Source organism: Lepus europaeus, chromosome 16, assembly GCF_033115175.1.
Source record: "Lepus europaeus isolate LE1 chromosome 16, mLepTim1.pri, whole genome shotgun sequence".
Classification (NCBI taxonomy): Eukaryota; Metazoa; Chordata; class Mammalia; order Lagomorpha; family Leporidae; genus Lepus; species Lepus europaeus.
In genome coordinates this window covers 50929480-50943855 of record NC_084842.1, presented here as the reverse complement: position 1 = coordinate 50943855, position 14376 = coordinate 50929480, and the positions used below count along the sequence as shown (strand labels likewise).

General features: G+C 46.6%; 1 protein-coding gene across 1 annotated transcript in view; it reads right to left on the bottom strand.

Annotated features, from left to right (window-relative positions):
• Positions 1 to 14376, bottom strand: part of TEC (tec protein tyrosine kinase) — a 113862-nt gene that overhangs the window by 35813 nt on the left and 63673 nt on the right. The window contains exon 3 of the mRNA XM_062212703.1: positions 3126 to 3230. Coding sequence (XP_062068687.1) covers positions 3126 to 3230 — 105 coding nt within the window. The remainder of the gene's footprint in view (positions 1 to 3125; positions 3231 to 14376) is intronic.

Here is a 14376-nt window from a genome sequence, read left to right as displayed (position 1 = left end):
GTGGTTCTCTTCCTCCCTGGTCCCTCCAGCCTGTCCCAGGGCTACAACATGCTGCAAGAGGAAGAAACCCCTTTGGAAAATGTCTACTTCTACTTTTACTTTTTCATCTTGCATCTGAACCGGATGCAATTTAAAATTTTGTTAAATGTATATGCAAGGCAGAGAGTCAGACAGCACTCTTATCCAATGGTTCATGCCCAAAATGCCTGCAATAGTTGAGGCTGAAGCCAACAGCTGGGGACACAATCTAGGTCTCCGACCTGTGTGGCAGAAGCCCAGTTACTTAAGGCATCACTGCCGCCTCCTAGGGTTTGCATTAACAGGAAGCTGGAATCAGGAGCCAGAGCTAGGATTCAAACCCAGGCACTTTGAACATGGGAGTGGGCATCCCAAGCAGTGTCTTAACTGCTGTGCCAAATGACTGGCCACTAGTAGTGGTGAAACTTCCTTTAGTAGTTCTTGGGCAGTTCTAGTGGTAGTGAATCTTTGTTAATTGTTCATACATTTATTCATCTCAACAATTTAAAGTAGTTCAAGGATGGAATGTTTTCTGTTCTATTTTTATCATATTCTTTAAGAAAAAGATTTATTTATTTATTTGAAAAGCAGAGTTACAGAGACAGAGAGATCAATCTTTCACCCACTGGTTCACTCCCCAAATGGCCATAACAGCTGGAGCTGAGCTGGTCCAAAATCAGGAACTAGGAGCTTTTTCTAGGTCTCCCACATGGGTGCAGGGGCCCAGGCACTTGGGCCATCTTCCACTGCTTTCCCAGGCCATTAGCAGGGAGCTGGCTTGGAAGTGGAGCAGCTGAGACTCGAACCAGCACCCACATGGGATGCCAGCACTGCAGGCAGAGACTTAATCTACTACACCCAGCACCAGCCTCCCATCATCATCCTTAAAACCAAGCCATGGGCTGGCGCTGGGGCACAGCGGGTTAACGCCCTGGCCTGAAGTACCAACATCCCATACGGACACCAGTTCTAGTCCTGGCTGCTCCTCTTCTGATCCAGCTCTCTGCTATGGCCTGGGATAGCAGTAGAAGATGGCCCAAGTCCTTGGGCCCCTGCACCCACATGGGAGACCCGGAGGAAGCTCCTGGCTCTTGGCTTTGGATTGGTGTAGCTCCGGCCATTGCAGCCATCTGGGGAGTGAACCAGTGGATGGAAGACCTCTCTCTCTGTCTCTACCTCTCTCTGTAAGTCTTTCAAATAAAATAAATTTAAAAAAAAAATCCAAGCCGGCGCCGTGGCTTAACAGGCTAATCCTCCGCCTAGCGGCGCCGGCACACCAGGTTCTAATCCCGGTCGGGGCGCCGGATTCTATCCCGGTTGCCCCTCTTCCAGGCCAGCTCTCTACTATGGCCCGGGAAGGCAGTGGAGGATGGCCCAGGTCCTTGGGCCCTGCACCTGCATGGGAGACCAGGAGAAGCACCTGGCTCCTGCCTTCAGATCAGTGCGATGCGCCGGCCGCAGCGGCATTGGAGGGTGAACCAACGGCAAAAAGGAAGACCTTTCTCTCTGTCTCTCTCTCTCACTATCCACTCTGCCTGTCAAAAAAATAAAAAAATAAAAAAAAAAAATCCAAAGTTCACAACGTAGATCCCTTTCCCTGGGGAAAAAAATCTCGGTCCTAGATCAAGAGAAACGTAGCTCCTCACAACTGCCTGCCAGCCCCTAAAACGTCTCATAGCCATCAGGAGTGTGGTAGGAGTGGTTCCAGGCTAACCTTCAAACAAAATCAAATACACATATCCCATTATATCTGCATCCAACATTCTTAATCAAGAAGATTTCAGTGGGGCTTATTGCTAGATCTGGGTGGTGGGGGTATTGTTAACAGAACAGCAGTAAGAGAAATAACAAACGCAATACTAGCAACTGCCACTGCGCTCTTGCCATATGTCTAAACTATTATGTATCATCTCAGTTAATCCTCACAACAACCCATGAAGTGAATACTATTATTATTACTATTATTACTCTTCCCAGTTTTCAGAAGAGGAGAAGGACACGGGGATGCTAAATGACTTGAAGCCAGCGTTGCCCCTGTGAGCACTTGGCTGGCTCTGCTCCTCAAATAGAAAAATGCAGACAGAAAGAAAGGAATGCAGGGAAGGGGATGACACGCAGGCCTTCCTCCCTCCATGTTGCAGCCCTGTAGTGGAGAATAACGCAGACACCATTCTAAAGCTCCGATATTGTAGCTCATGGCTTCCAGGTTACCTTCATCTCCCAACCCAGTACATGTTCGTTTCAAATGTGGTAGATAATCTCATGGTACCCATGAAAAACCACAGGACACCACGGGGACATTACATTGAGAAATAGTTCTGCAACCTTCCCCTCAGGACGCGGTGAGACCACAGCCGGGTGAAAGGCGACTTTCACTTGGGACGTTCACTGCTCATTGGAAACCATCAAAACGTCCTCCACCAGAGAAGAGGGGGATTTGCTGCTGCAGGGGGTCCCTGTGCTGCCTGAGTTGTCACAGCATGGGTGCACCTGCCAGGTACATAGGCCCGGATGCCACACTTATCCTCCTTGGGAACGTGCATGCTTTAAATTCACAAAGTGGCAACGCATAACCCATTCAACATTTGGGAGCCTCAGTTTCCTCAGAGCATCAATGAGAATGCTGTGACATTGACCCTCCTTATGTGACAGGATCATTCGGAGGGGAAAAAATGAAATAACAGGATTACCCTTTAAAAAGCACAGTTTAATCAATATATAATACTTAATATTTTTTTTCAACATAAACAGCTTTTTCATCTCATTTCTGCTTTAGAGTAACTCGCTCCTGCCCTTGCTCAGCTCCTCAAAGTCATGGGGAAAACTTCACCCCACTGTACCTGGCCTCAGCCTTTACTGCTTATCCTAACTGCTCCCTGACAAATCTGAACAGTAGAGAACAAGATCTGGAGTTGAAACACTTGGGACCATTAGCAGAGTCTTAACAGATCAAAATATGAATGAGCTAACATTTCACCAAAGATTTAAGCCATTCACAGGAAAAAGCAATTATTATCGAAGTGGCAAATAAACCCAAAAAGCAGTCACCAAAGGCTGTCAGGAAACTAATGTCAAACAGCAAACATGATTAAAAGCTGCCAGCTCACCTGAAATGGATACTTATTTTGACAGGGAATGACAGTGTCATCATTCTTCACTATTTCCACACATTTGATTTTGGAAATATCAATAAATCCTTTTCTGTATTTTTTCTGTTAAAAGAAAAGGGGGGGCATTACAAACCATGGCTGATATCAGAAACAATGTTAATAGCAGTAATATTTGTTAATGAAGTTATTAAATCACAAATTTCTTAAATAATTATCTAATCATGTCTCCTTTTTTTTTTTTTTAAGGTTTTATTTATTTGCAAGGTAGAGTTACAGAGAGTAAGAGGGAGAGACAGAGAGAAAGGTCTTCCATCTGCTGGTTCACTGTCCAAATGGCTGCAATGGCCAGAGCTGCGCCAATCTGAAGCCAGGAGCCAGGAGCTTCTTCCAGATCTCCCATGAGGGTGCAGGGGCCCAAGTGCCTAGGCCATCTTCCACTGCTTTCCCAGGCCACAGCAGAGAGCTGGATGAGAAGAGGAGCAGCTGGGACTAGAACTGGTGCCCTGTGGGATTCCAGTGCCGCAGGTGGATTAACCTACTGTGCCACAGCCCCGGCCCCTATTGTCTCCTTTTAACTGTTAAAATTATCCAAAACACTTAGCACTGTGATGAACTCTAATCAAAATTCAGTCCTTTGGTTTCTCAAGAGGAAACTTTTCTGTCCTTGTCCTCAAACGTCTAGGACACAAAGAGACTCCCTTTCACTGCCGCCTTCCCCTCCCAGTCAGAAACCTGCTTCAACTTCTTGATGAGAGCCCCTCTAAAGACAGCATCAAAGACCAAACCAATGAAAGCTCCGTTCATTCAATCACCGCCGCAAACTCCAGGCAGCCCTAGTTTCCCAGGAGAGACAGCACTCAGAGCTCAGTCACGCAGGTGACTTAAGCTAATCACACAAACGCTCTCCTCTCCTCCCCCACTGCCCTCCCTCCCTGCTCAATGCAGATGTACCTGCAGCAATGAACTCAGGGCACAACAAGATCCTTCTCCCCAAAGTCACTGTCACCCTTGAGGGCAGTAATCTCACACCTGGGCATCTATTCAAAACAACACAAAGCAGTCTGTGCAAAGGTAACATGATGCACCCATAAAAATTATTAATTACAAAGTATTTGCCGAATAAGATGAACTGAAAACAATGCACACTAAAAGCTGTACAGTGACCAGGGTTGCTTTTCACTTGCTAGGTATGCACGCAGTAGAGAGCAGGAGGAGAAGCAGGGAGATGAGAAGAACACTGTGGCACTTGGGGTGACTTGGCTGTCCCTGACTGCTTCTGCTAATACTAGCAACCTTTCCTGCTCCCAGGAACCCACTCTGCATCCCCACTGTCTCCATGAGACTGGGACACCTGCCTACTCTCTGGCTATCAGCAGCCCCTACCCTAACAGGACTCTGGCTGCCATTTCCCAGTGCCATCTCTCTACTTCTATTTCTCTCCCTCTCCCTTCTCTCTATTTCTATCTCCCTCTCTCCCTCTCCCGCCCCCACCTGTGTCTCACACACATACACATACATGAATGTATATCCTCTTTGCATTTTTTCCAGTCCCTAGTTTGCCCACCCTCTCCCTAGTCCGTTTGCACCCTGCTCCAATCCTGTCCTCTCTCCCAGCCGGGCCCTCGCTGCTGCTCTTCAGGTCTTTTGTGTATCTCTAGTGGAGAGAACCTGGTGGCCTCCATAGAAAGTACCAGGCCCTTCGAAACAACAAACCCTGCCCATCCCCCTGGCCTCAGTGGACAATCTCCCTCCCTGCCTTGGGGGCCAGACAGCAGCCATCCTGGGGGGCACACCCCACCTTCATTCTCCCCCCAGTTCAAAAGACCTCTTAAGATTTGGCCCTTCTGTCTTCTCTTTCACCCAATCTCTGAAGAGGTCAAGGAGACACTAACGTGGAGACAGACCGCTGCTCGCACTTCACAGATGTTACTCCATCCCCACCACCACCACAATATCCCTGCGAGGTGCACCCTACTCTCCCCACTCTGCAGCTCAAGGATCTCAACTGACCCCAAAGCCCACCAGACACATGGGTGTCCCAGCTGCAAGGGTGTGAGAGGCTCCATGGAGTCCCTACCCCAAGGGGGCCATGCTGAACAAAGACTGGGCTTCAGCCAGCAGAGGGAGAGAGGCGTCCTTATCTAAGAATTACTTCTCCCATGCACATTCAGGCTTCCCCACTCTGACCAAGCACCGCCCTTCCGGCCCTGCTGCTGCCCCACTCCTCTCCTCCCCTCACAAAAGAGCTGTTTGCACCCTCAACATCCACTTCCTTCCCACCCACTCACTCACTCCATAACCACCTGCCATCTGCCTCCCACCTCACAGTCAGCTAAAGCTGCTCTCCAAACACCAGTGACCAAACCCAGCAATCTCTCTGAGCTGTGGTTCAGGAGCGCCAACGCTCCCTTCTCACTCAGCAACCCAGACTCTGGGTCACCCTGAGGTCCCTCCCCAGGGAGTGTGAAGAGAGCACTGAGAACTGGGGCTCACATTTCCCAAGAGGATAGTAGAGCTCCCAATATAATAACACAGGCAAATAAACAGTTTCATCTGTGATGTGGGAATAATAATACTATCTATTTCACAGGTTTGCTGTGAGAATCAAATGAGTTAATGTGGGAGTACTTCAAAAAGTTTGTGGGTGGTGGGCATTCAGCCTACTACTGAAGCCGCCGGTGAGGTCTCACATCAGGGTGCCTGTATCTAATTCCAATCCTGGTCACTGGGACAGGCATTTGCCTTAGTGGTTAAGACACTGGTTGGGATGTCCACATCCCATACGGGAGAGTGCTTTGGACCAATTCCCATCTCTGCTCCTGTCTCTGGCATCCTGCTGATGCAGATACCCTCTCTCTCTAACTCTAACTTTCAAATAAATAAGTCTTAAAAATAAAGAATATTAAAATATTTAAAGGAAAACACTAAATAAACAGTGAGAAAATCATATGTATAGTACACATAGTGGCTGACAGTTGAGCAACCCTGGATTAAGTCACCCACTTATTTCTAATTCTTTTTTTTTTTTTTTTTTTTTTACAGGCAGAGTGGATAGACAGAGAGACAGAGAGAAAGGTCTTCCTTTTTGCCGTTGGTTCACCCTCCAATGGCCACTGCGGCCAGCACACCGCGCTGATCCGAAGCCAGGAGCCAGGTGATTTTCCTGGTCTCCCATGCCGGTGCAGGGCCCAAGCACTTGGGCCATCCTCCACTGCCTTCCCGGGCCATAGCAGAGAGCTGGCCTGGAAGAGGGGCAACTGGGATAGAATCCGGCACCCCGACCGGGACTAGAACCCAGTGTGCTGGCACCTCAAGGCAGAGGATTAGCCTGTTAAGCCACGGCGCCGGCCCACTTATTTCTAACTTTATTTGGCTTTCATTATTTTCGACCCATCACTGTCAGAGGGAACTCCAAAAAACTAATGGAATTAAAATGTAGAAGCCAGTGCTGTGGCATAGCAGGTAAAGCCGCCACCTACAGTGATGGCTTCCCACACAGGCACGGGTTCAAGTTCCGGATGCTCCATTTCGGATCCAGCGCTGTGCTGTGGCCTGGAAAAGCAGCAGAAGATGGTCCAAGCCCTTGGGCCCCTGCACCACATGGAAGACCCAGAAGAAGCTCCTGGGGCTCCTAGCTTCAGATCAGCCCAGCCCCAGTTATTGCGGTCATTTGGGGAGTGAACCAGCAGATGGAAGACTCTCTCTCTCTCTCTCTCTGCCTTTCAAATAAATAAATAAATCTTTAAAAAAAACCACTGGAATTATTAACTTACACACAAGATTTTTTTTTTTTTTTTCGATAGCCAGAGTTAGACAGTGAGAGAGACAGAGAGAAAGGTCTTCCTTCCATTGGTTCACCCCACAAATGGCTGCTACAGTTGGTGTGCTAGGCCGATCCAAAGCCAGGAGCAGCCAGGTGCTTCCTCCTGGTCTCCCATGTGGGTGCAGGGCCCAAGCACTGGGGCCATCCTCCACTGCCCTCCCGGGCCACAGTAGAGAGAGCTGGACGGGAAGAGGTGCAACTGGGACAGAATCTGGCGCCCAACTGGGACTAGAACCGGGATGCTGGAGCCACAGGTGGAGGATTAGCCTAGTGAGCCGCGGCGCTGGCCTACACACAAGATTTGACCCATGGATATACATTCAGTAAAAATCCCCTCCAGTATTTACATCATAACTCTGAATCCCCTCTCCTGTGAGACAAGCATTCCAGAACAAATCCCAAACCCCTACTTGCTGCCATCAAGTTTCAATCCTATACTGACAAGATACAGAAAGTGCAGAGATAAAAAACAGATTTTCACGTGGCGTTTGGCTTCTGGAGACAGACCTGCCCCCTGCACACATTCTCAGCCTTTAGTGCTGCAAGGGGACACCCAGGGACTGAAAACGCGCATGGAACTCAGTGGTGGAAGTCGGGCTCCGAATCCAGCACCAAGGGTCCACAATGGCTCTCTCAGGTGAACTTAAATAGACGCAAGCAGAGTATCTGCCTTAACTCAGATTCCAATAGCAAAGATGACCACAGGTTAACACTCACAATGGCACCGTTCGTTCACCTGGGACTGTCCCACAGCTTTCCACACATCAATGTGTTGAACCCTTCTTAAAAGCATTGTGACCACCTCTCCACGAATGTCCTGTCAATCTCCAGTTACCACAGTAACTATCCCACTATAACTCTCAGAGACAGAGCCAACCCGTCAGGGACTCCTCCTCAACCACAGGAGATAGTAATCCTTGGGTGTCCCCCTACAAATACCTTTGCTTAAAAAAAAAGAAAGAAAAGAAAAAGAAATAGAAACATAAAAAAGGCTCTTTAGCCTCAGCTTGGGTTCTTGGGTTTCTATGGTTAGCATTTCCTAGTAGAATTTTGCTTTTGTATCAGCTGTGTGCTTGTGTACCTGAGCGTGTGCATGTGTTTGTGTTTGAGAGTATGTGTGTGTCCATGTGTGTATGTTTGAGTGTGTGCGTGCGTGTGTGTGTGCAAGTGTGTGTTCTAAGACTCTTCAGGAGATACTTCACACGTGCAGGGCTTTTTAAAAATAAAATTGCATGTCTTCATGACAGCAGAAATAACTAGAATCACATAAACACCACCTCTTAAGAGAAACTTGGGGGAGCTAAGCTTCCTGAGTTGCTGGTGGGTGAGAGTTATGGACAGCAAAAAGGTCAAGGCAGAAAATGTAATATCCGGGACAGGTGGAGAGTGGCAGCCACTGGTAAACACAATACACAATGGCCAAATCTGCGGCTTCCCTGCCCGCCTTGCTGCCGCCAAGACAGCAACATCCTCCTTTGGGTTTTTCCAGTAAATTCCCTTTGCTTGATTGAGGGGGGACAGCACAAGCAGACAGGGGTGAGAGTGCTGGGGAGTGACCAAGGGGACACGCGGAGAAGGGATCACATAAAAACAGCAGCAAGAGAAAGAAAATGTGTGTTTTAGAGCCAGGTCTCTAGAAGGTTCTCAAAGAGAAACACAGAACTGCCGCATTATGTATGCCATGGGTTTCTGTGGGTCCAATGACTGCCAGGACTGCTTGTCCCATGATTTCTAGGGGAGCATTCATTCAAGTGGTGTTTCAAATGACCAATGTACAGGGAACTTTAGTAATACAACCTATCAATTGGAAAGGTTCCAAACATAAAATTATTTTTAACCAATTTCTTCTGACCGCATGTCTGATGGCATCAAGGAAGTTCTGTTTAAGTGTTTAGAAATTCAGATAGGATCACAGTTCAGATTAAGCCAGGACTTCTTGACTTTCAGAGATGTGAAAGAAATGATATGACTTCCGAGGCCAGTGCTGTGACGCAGTGGGTTAAGCCACCACTGTGCCATTGGCATCCCCTATCAGAATGCCAGCTCTAGTTCCAGCTGCTCCACTTCTGATTCAGCTTCCTGCTAATACACCTGGGGAGATGGTCAACTACGTGGGCCCTTGCCACCCACATGGGAGACCTGGATGGAATTCCCGGCTCCTGGCTTCAGCCTGGTCAGATGCGACAGTTGCAGCCATTTGAGAATGAACCAATAGGTAGAAGATCTCTCTCTCTCTCTTTCTCTTTTTCTCTCTCTCTTTCTTGTGTTCTGCTTTCAAATAAACAAATACATCTTTTTCAAAAAGATGTGTCTTCTATAAGACAAAGGCAATGGGAGGGACTCACTGTGTATCTTGGCGATAGAGGAAATGGCCCAGGGTTATTTTTCTGGGTGGCAGGTAAATGGGGTTCACTGTACTATCATTCCATCTGTTCTTGAGTATATTTAAAATATTCCATAATAAAAGGTTAAAAAATACTTCTCATTGAACTTTTTAAAATCCTGATCAAAGTTGTGGGTAGGCCTACTTAGAAACAATTTTTCTGCAACTACAGAAAGGGTCCATCATAAACAGGTGGAAAAATAGAGATGGGCACATTTCTTGACTGCTACTAGTGAAGCTATCCTTTGCAGAACGTATAAGGAAACAGAACAGGAAGCAAGTCTTGGAAACCACAACAGTCCCGACATGTTCACAACTGCTCTTAGGAGCCAAGTTACCACTGTTCCCCCCATCTACCAAATTCAGAGTGCCCCAGAATTAAATGCAGAACCACCCATCCCAGTGAAGTCATGGGCTAGGTAGCATCTGCGTTTCACAGCAGGGTAAATGAAGCACTAAGGTTAAACAAATTGACCAAGGGAAAAGGAAGAAGATACAGACTCTAAGCTGCATTGCTATCTTCTCTACTGGCTATCACAGCTGGAGGCCATAATTAATCTATTCATCCCTTTCATTTGCATTTGCTACTACAATTACCCTTACATGACTGTATTAAAACTAATCCACATTGTATGCAAGGATGGTTCCACATATGTAAATCAATAATGATCCACCACATCAACAGAATGAAAGACAAATACCATATGATCATTGCAATACATGCAGAAAGGGCATTTGGTAACATTTCACATTTCTTCATGAAAATAAAAAAAGAACTTTGAACAAATTAGGTATAGAAGGACTATACCTCAACATAAGGTCATATGTTACAAGCCAGCATCACACTGAACAGGGAAAGCTGAAAGTTTTCTAAGATCTGGAACAAGACAAGGTGAAATGTCCATCTTACCACTTTTCTTCAGCATGATATTGCAAGCCCTATCCAGAGCAATTAAGCAAGAGAAAGAAATAGGAGCATCCAAATCAGAAAGGAAGAAGTCAAATTACCATTGTTTGCAGATGATATGGATCTTATATATAGAAAACGCCAGGGGCCAGAGCTGTGGCATAGTGAATAAAGCCACTGCCTGCAATGCCGGCATCCCATATGGGCACTGGTTCCAGTCCCAGCTGCTCTACTTTTAATCCAGCTCTTTGCTATGGCCTGGGAAGGCAGTAGAAGATAGCCCAAGTGCTTGGGCTCCTGCACCTGCATGGGAGACCTGGAAAAAGCTCCTGGCTCCTGGCTCTTGGCTTGGGATTAATACAGCTATAGCAGTTTCAGCCAACTGGAGAGTGAACCAGCAGATGGAAGACCTTTCTCTCTCTCTGCCTCTCATTCTCTCTGTGTGTAACTCTGGACATTCAAATAAATAAATAAATCTTTTTTTTTAAAAAAAAAAGAAAAGAAAACTCCAGAGAGTCCACCAAAAAGCTATTAGAACTAATCAACAGATTTAGTGAAGTTGCAGGATACAAGCCAATTTATAAAAATCAATAATAGCAAATTATCTGAAAAAGAAATCAAGAGGGCAATACCTAGGAATACATTTAACAAAAGAGATGAAAGTTATCTAAGATTAAAACTGAATAAAGAAATTGAAGAGGACACAAACAAATGGAAAGATACAACAAGTTCATGACTTGGAAGAATCAGATTCCAGGCAATCTCTACCAAAATACAGATGATGTTTTTCATAGAACTAAAAATAACACTTAAATTTGTTTATTTTATTTTAACTTTTATTTGACAGAATTAGACAGTGAGACAGACAGAGAGAAAGGTCTTCCTTTCATTGGTTCACCCCACAAATGGCCGCTACGGCCAGAACTACACCAATCCAAAGCCAGGAGCCAGGTACTTCTACCTGGTCTCCCATGTGGGTACAGGAGCCCAAGGACTTGGGCTATCCCCCACTGCCCTCCCGCGACACAGCAGAGAGCTGGACCTGAAGAGGGGCAACCAGGACTAGAACCCGGCGCCCATATGGGATGCTGGCGCCGCAGGCAGAGGATTAACCAAGTGAGCCATGGCACTGGCCCCAACACTTAAAATTTGTATAGAACCACAAAAGTTCCCAAACAGCCAAAGCAGTCTTCAGCAAAAAGAACTAAGTGGGAAGCATTATACTACCTACCTAATTTTAAAATATATTACAAAGCTACCATGATTAAAATAGCATAGTATTGGGGCCGTTGCGGTGGTATAGTGGGAAAGCCACCACCCGCAGTGCCAGCATTCCATATGGGCGCGGGTTCGTGTCCCGGCTCCTCCACTTCCGATCCAGTTCTCTGCTATGGCCTGGGAAAGCAGCAGAAGATGGCCCCTGCACCCACATGGGAAGACCCAGAGGAAGCTTCTGGCTCCTGGCTTTGGATCAGCACAGCTCTGGCCATCTGGGGAGTGAACCAGCTGATGGAAGACCTCTTTCTCTCTCTCTCTCTCTCTCTCTCTCTCTGCCTCTCCTTCTCTCTGTGTGTAACTCTAACTTTCAAATAAAATTTTAAAAAAGCATAGTATTAGCATAAAAGTAGATAGATACAATAGACAAACAGAATACAGGCCCTAGATGTAGACCCACATATACAGGGAAAGAGAGATCTACTATCCACTTGTTCACTCCCCAAATGGACACCAGGAGCTAGGAGCTTTATTTGAGTTTCCCACGAGGGTGCAGGAGCACAGTCATCTTGTGCTGCTTTTCCAGGTGCAGGGAGCTGGACTGAAAGTGGAGCAGCCATGACTCAAAACCAGTGCCCAAAAGGGATGCTGACGTTGCCAGTTTTACCCACTATGCCACAATGCCGGCCCCCAAGACCTGAAATTTGAAATTACTAGAAGAAATTTAGAGGAAATGTTTCAGGACACTGAAATGGGGAAAGAATTTTTGGATCAGAACCAAAAAGCACACAAACAAATGCGAAAGTGGATAAATAGGATTTCATCAAACTAAATATCTCCTGCACAGCAAAGGAAGAAATCAACAGAATGAAGAATATTCTATTTACAAGTTATAAGTCTGTAGGGGGGTTAATAATCAGAATATATGACTCAAGTCAATAGCAAAAATTTTTTTTAAAAAATGAGTAGTAGGTACAGGAGTTTGACCTAGCAGTTAAGATGGACTTAGGATGCTCACACACTACATCAGAGTGCCTGGGTTTGATTCCCAGTTCCACTCCTGATTCCATATTCCTGCCAATGCACATCCTGGAGGTAGGAGCTGATGGCTCAAAGAAGTTGGGTTTCTGCCCAAAAGAATGAAAATAGACCTTTACTCTCACCAAGGACAAAAATGACTTCAGCTTGCATTTGGGAAGTAAACCAGCAGATGGGAGCATTCATTCATCCCCCCCACCCCCGTGCTTTTAAAATAAACACTTTTTTTTTTAATGAGCAGTTGGGGGCAGGCATTATAACATAGCAGGCTAGACCACCACTTGAGATGCCCACACCCTGAACTGGAACGCAAGTTCAAATTCCATCCGCTCCACGCTCCACTTTCAACCCTGATCCTCATAATGCTTCTGGGAAAGCAGCACAAGATGGCGCAAGTGCTTGGGCCCCCGCCACCCATATGGCAGACCCTGATGGAGTTCTTGGCTCCTTGCTTCAGCCTGGCTCAGTGGTTCTGGCCTGGCTACTGCAGGTATTTGGGGAATGAACTAGTGGATGGAGGATCTATCTCTCTCACCCCACCTTTCTCTGTCTTTCATCCATCTGCTGATTCACTCCCCAAATGGCAACAACCAGTACTGGACCAGGCTGAAGCTAGGAGCCAAGAGCTTCCTTCAGGTCTCCCAAGTGGGTACAGAGGCCCAAACATTTGGGCCATCTTCCACTGCTTTCCCAGGCACATTACCAGAGAGCTAGATTGGAAGTGGAGCAGCAGGGACTCAAACCAACACCCATATGTGATGCTGGCACTACAGGCCATGGCTTAACCTGCTGCGCCACAGCACCAGCCCCAAAAATAAACTTTTAAAAAATTAAAATGGAAATAGATAAACAGAAATTTCTCAAAGGAAGACATACAGATGGCCAACAAGTACATGAAAAATAAGCTCAACATCACTAATCATCAGGGAAATGCAAAGCAAAACCACAATGAACGAGCTATTCACATCACTCCAGTTACACTAGGTGTTATTGAAAAGACAAAGATGACAAGTAATGTGTGGAGAAAAAGGGAACTCCCATGCACTGCTGATGAGAATATAAGTTAGTACAGTCATCATGGGTAACAGTATGGAAGGTCCTCAAAACACTAAAAATAGGGCCAGGTGCTGTGGAGCAGCAAGGTAAGCCACCCCTTGTAATGCCTGCATCCTGTTATCGGAGTACCTGGAATTGAGTTCGGGCTCTGCTTCTGTGTCCAGCTTCTTGCTAATGTGCATCCTGGGAGATAGCAGATGAAGGCTCAAGTACTTGAGTGCTTGCCACCCATGTGGGAGATGCCCTGGCTGCTGTGTGAGAATCTGGGGAAATGGTATAGCTGGTAAAGCCACCATCTGCAATGCCAGCATCCCATATGAGCACTGGTTCACGTCTCAGCTGCTCCACTCCCGATACAGCTCCTTGCTAATAGCCTGGGAAAAGCAGCAAGAGAAAGCTCAAGTATTTGGGCCTCTGCAACCTACATGGGAGACCCAGAAGAAGCCCCTGGCTCCTGGCTTCAGCCTGGGCCCAGTCCTGACTACTGCAGTCATTTGGGGAGCGAATCAACAGATGGAAGATCTCGCTCCCCCCCCCCCCCCCGCCTCTCTCTTTCTTTCTCAATTCTCTCTTTGCAACTCCGACTTTCAAATGAATAAATAAATTTCTAAGAGAGAGAAAGAGAATTTGGGGGAGTAAACTAACAGACAAATGATCAATCTTGCATTCACTCGCGCTCTCTCTTGTGCTGCCTTTCAAACACATAAAAATAAACAAACATTTAGGAAAAAACACTAAACACAGAACTCCATGTATCCAGCAGCCCCACTGCTGTGCATACATCCAAGAGAACTGAAATCAGCCTTTGGAAGAGACCCCTGCACTC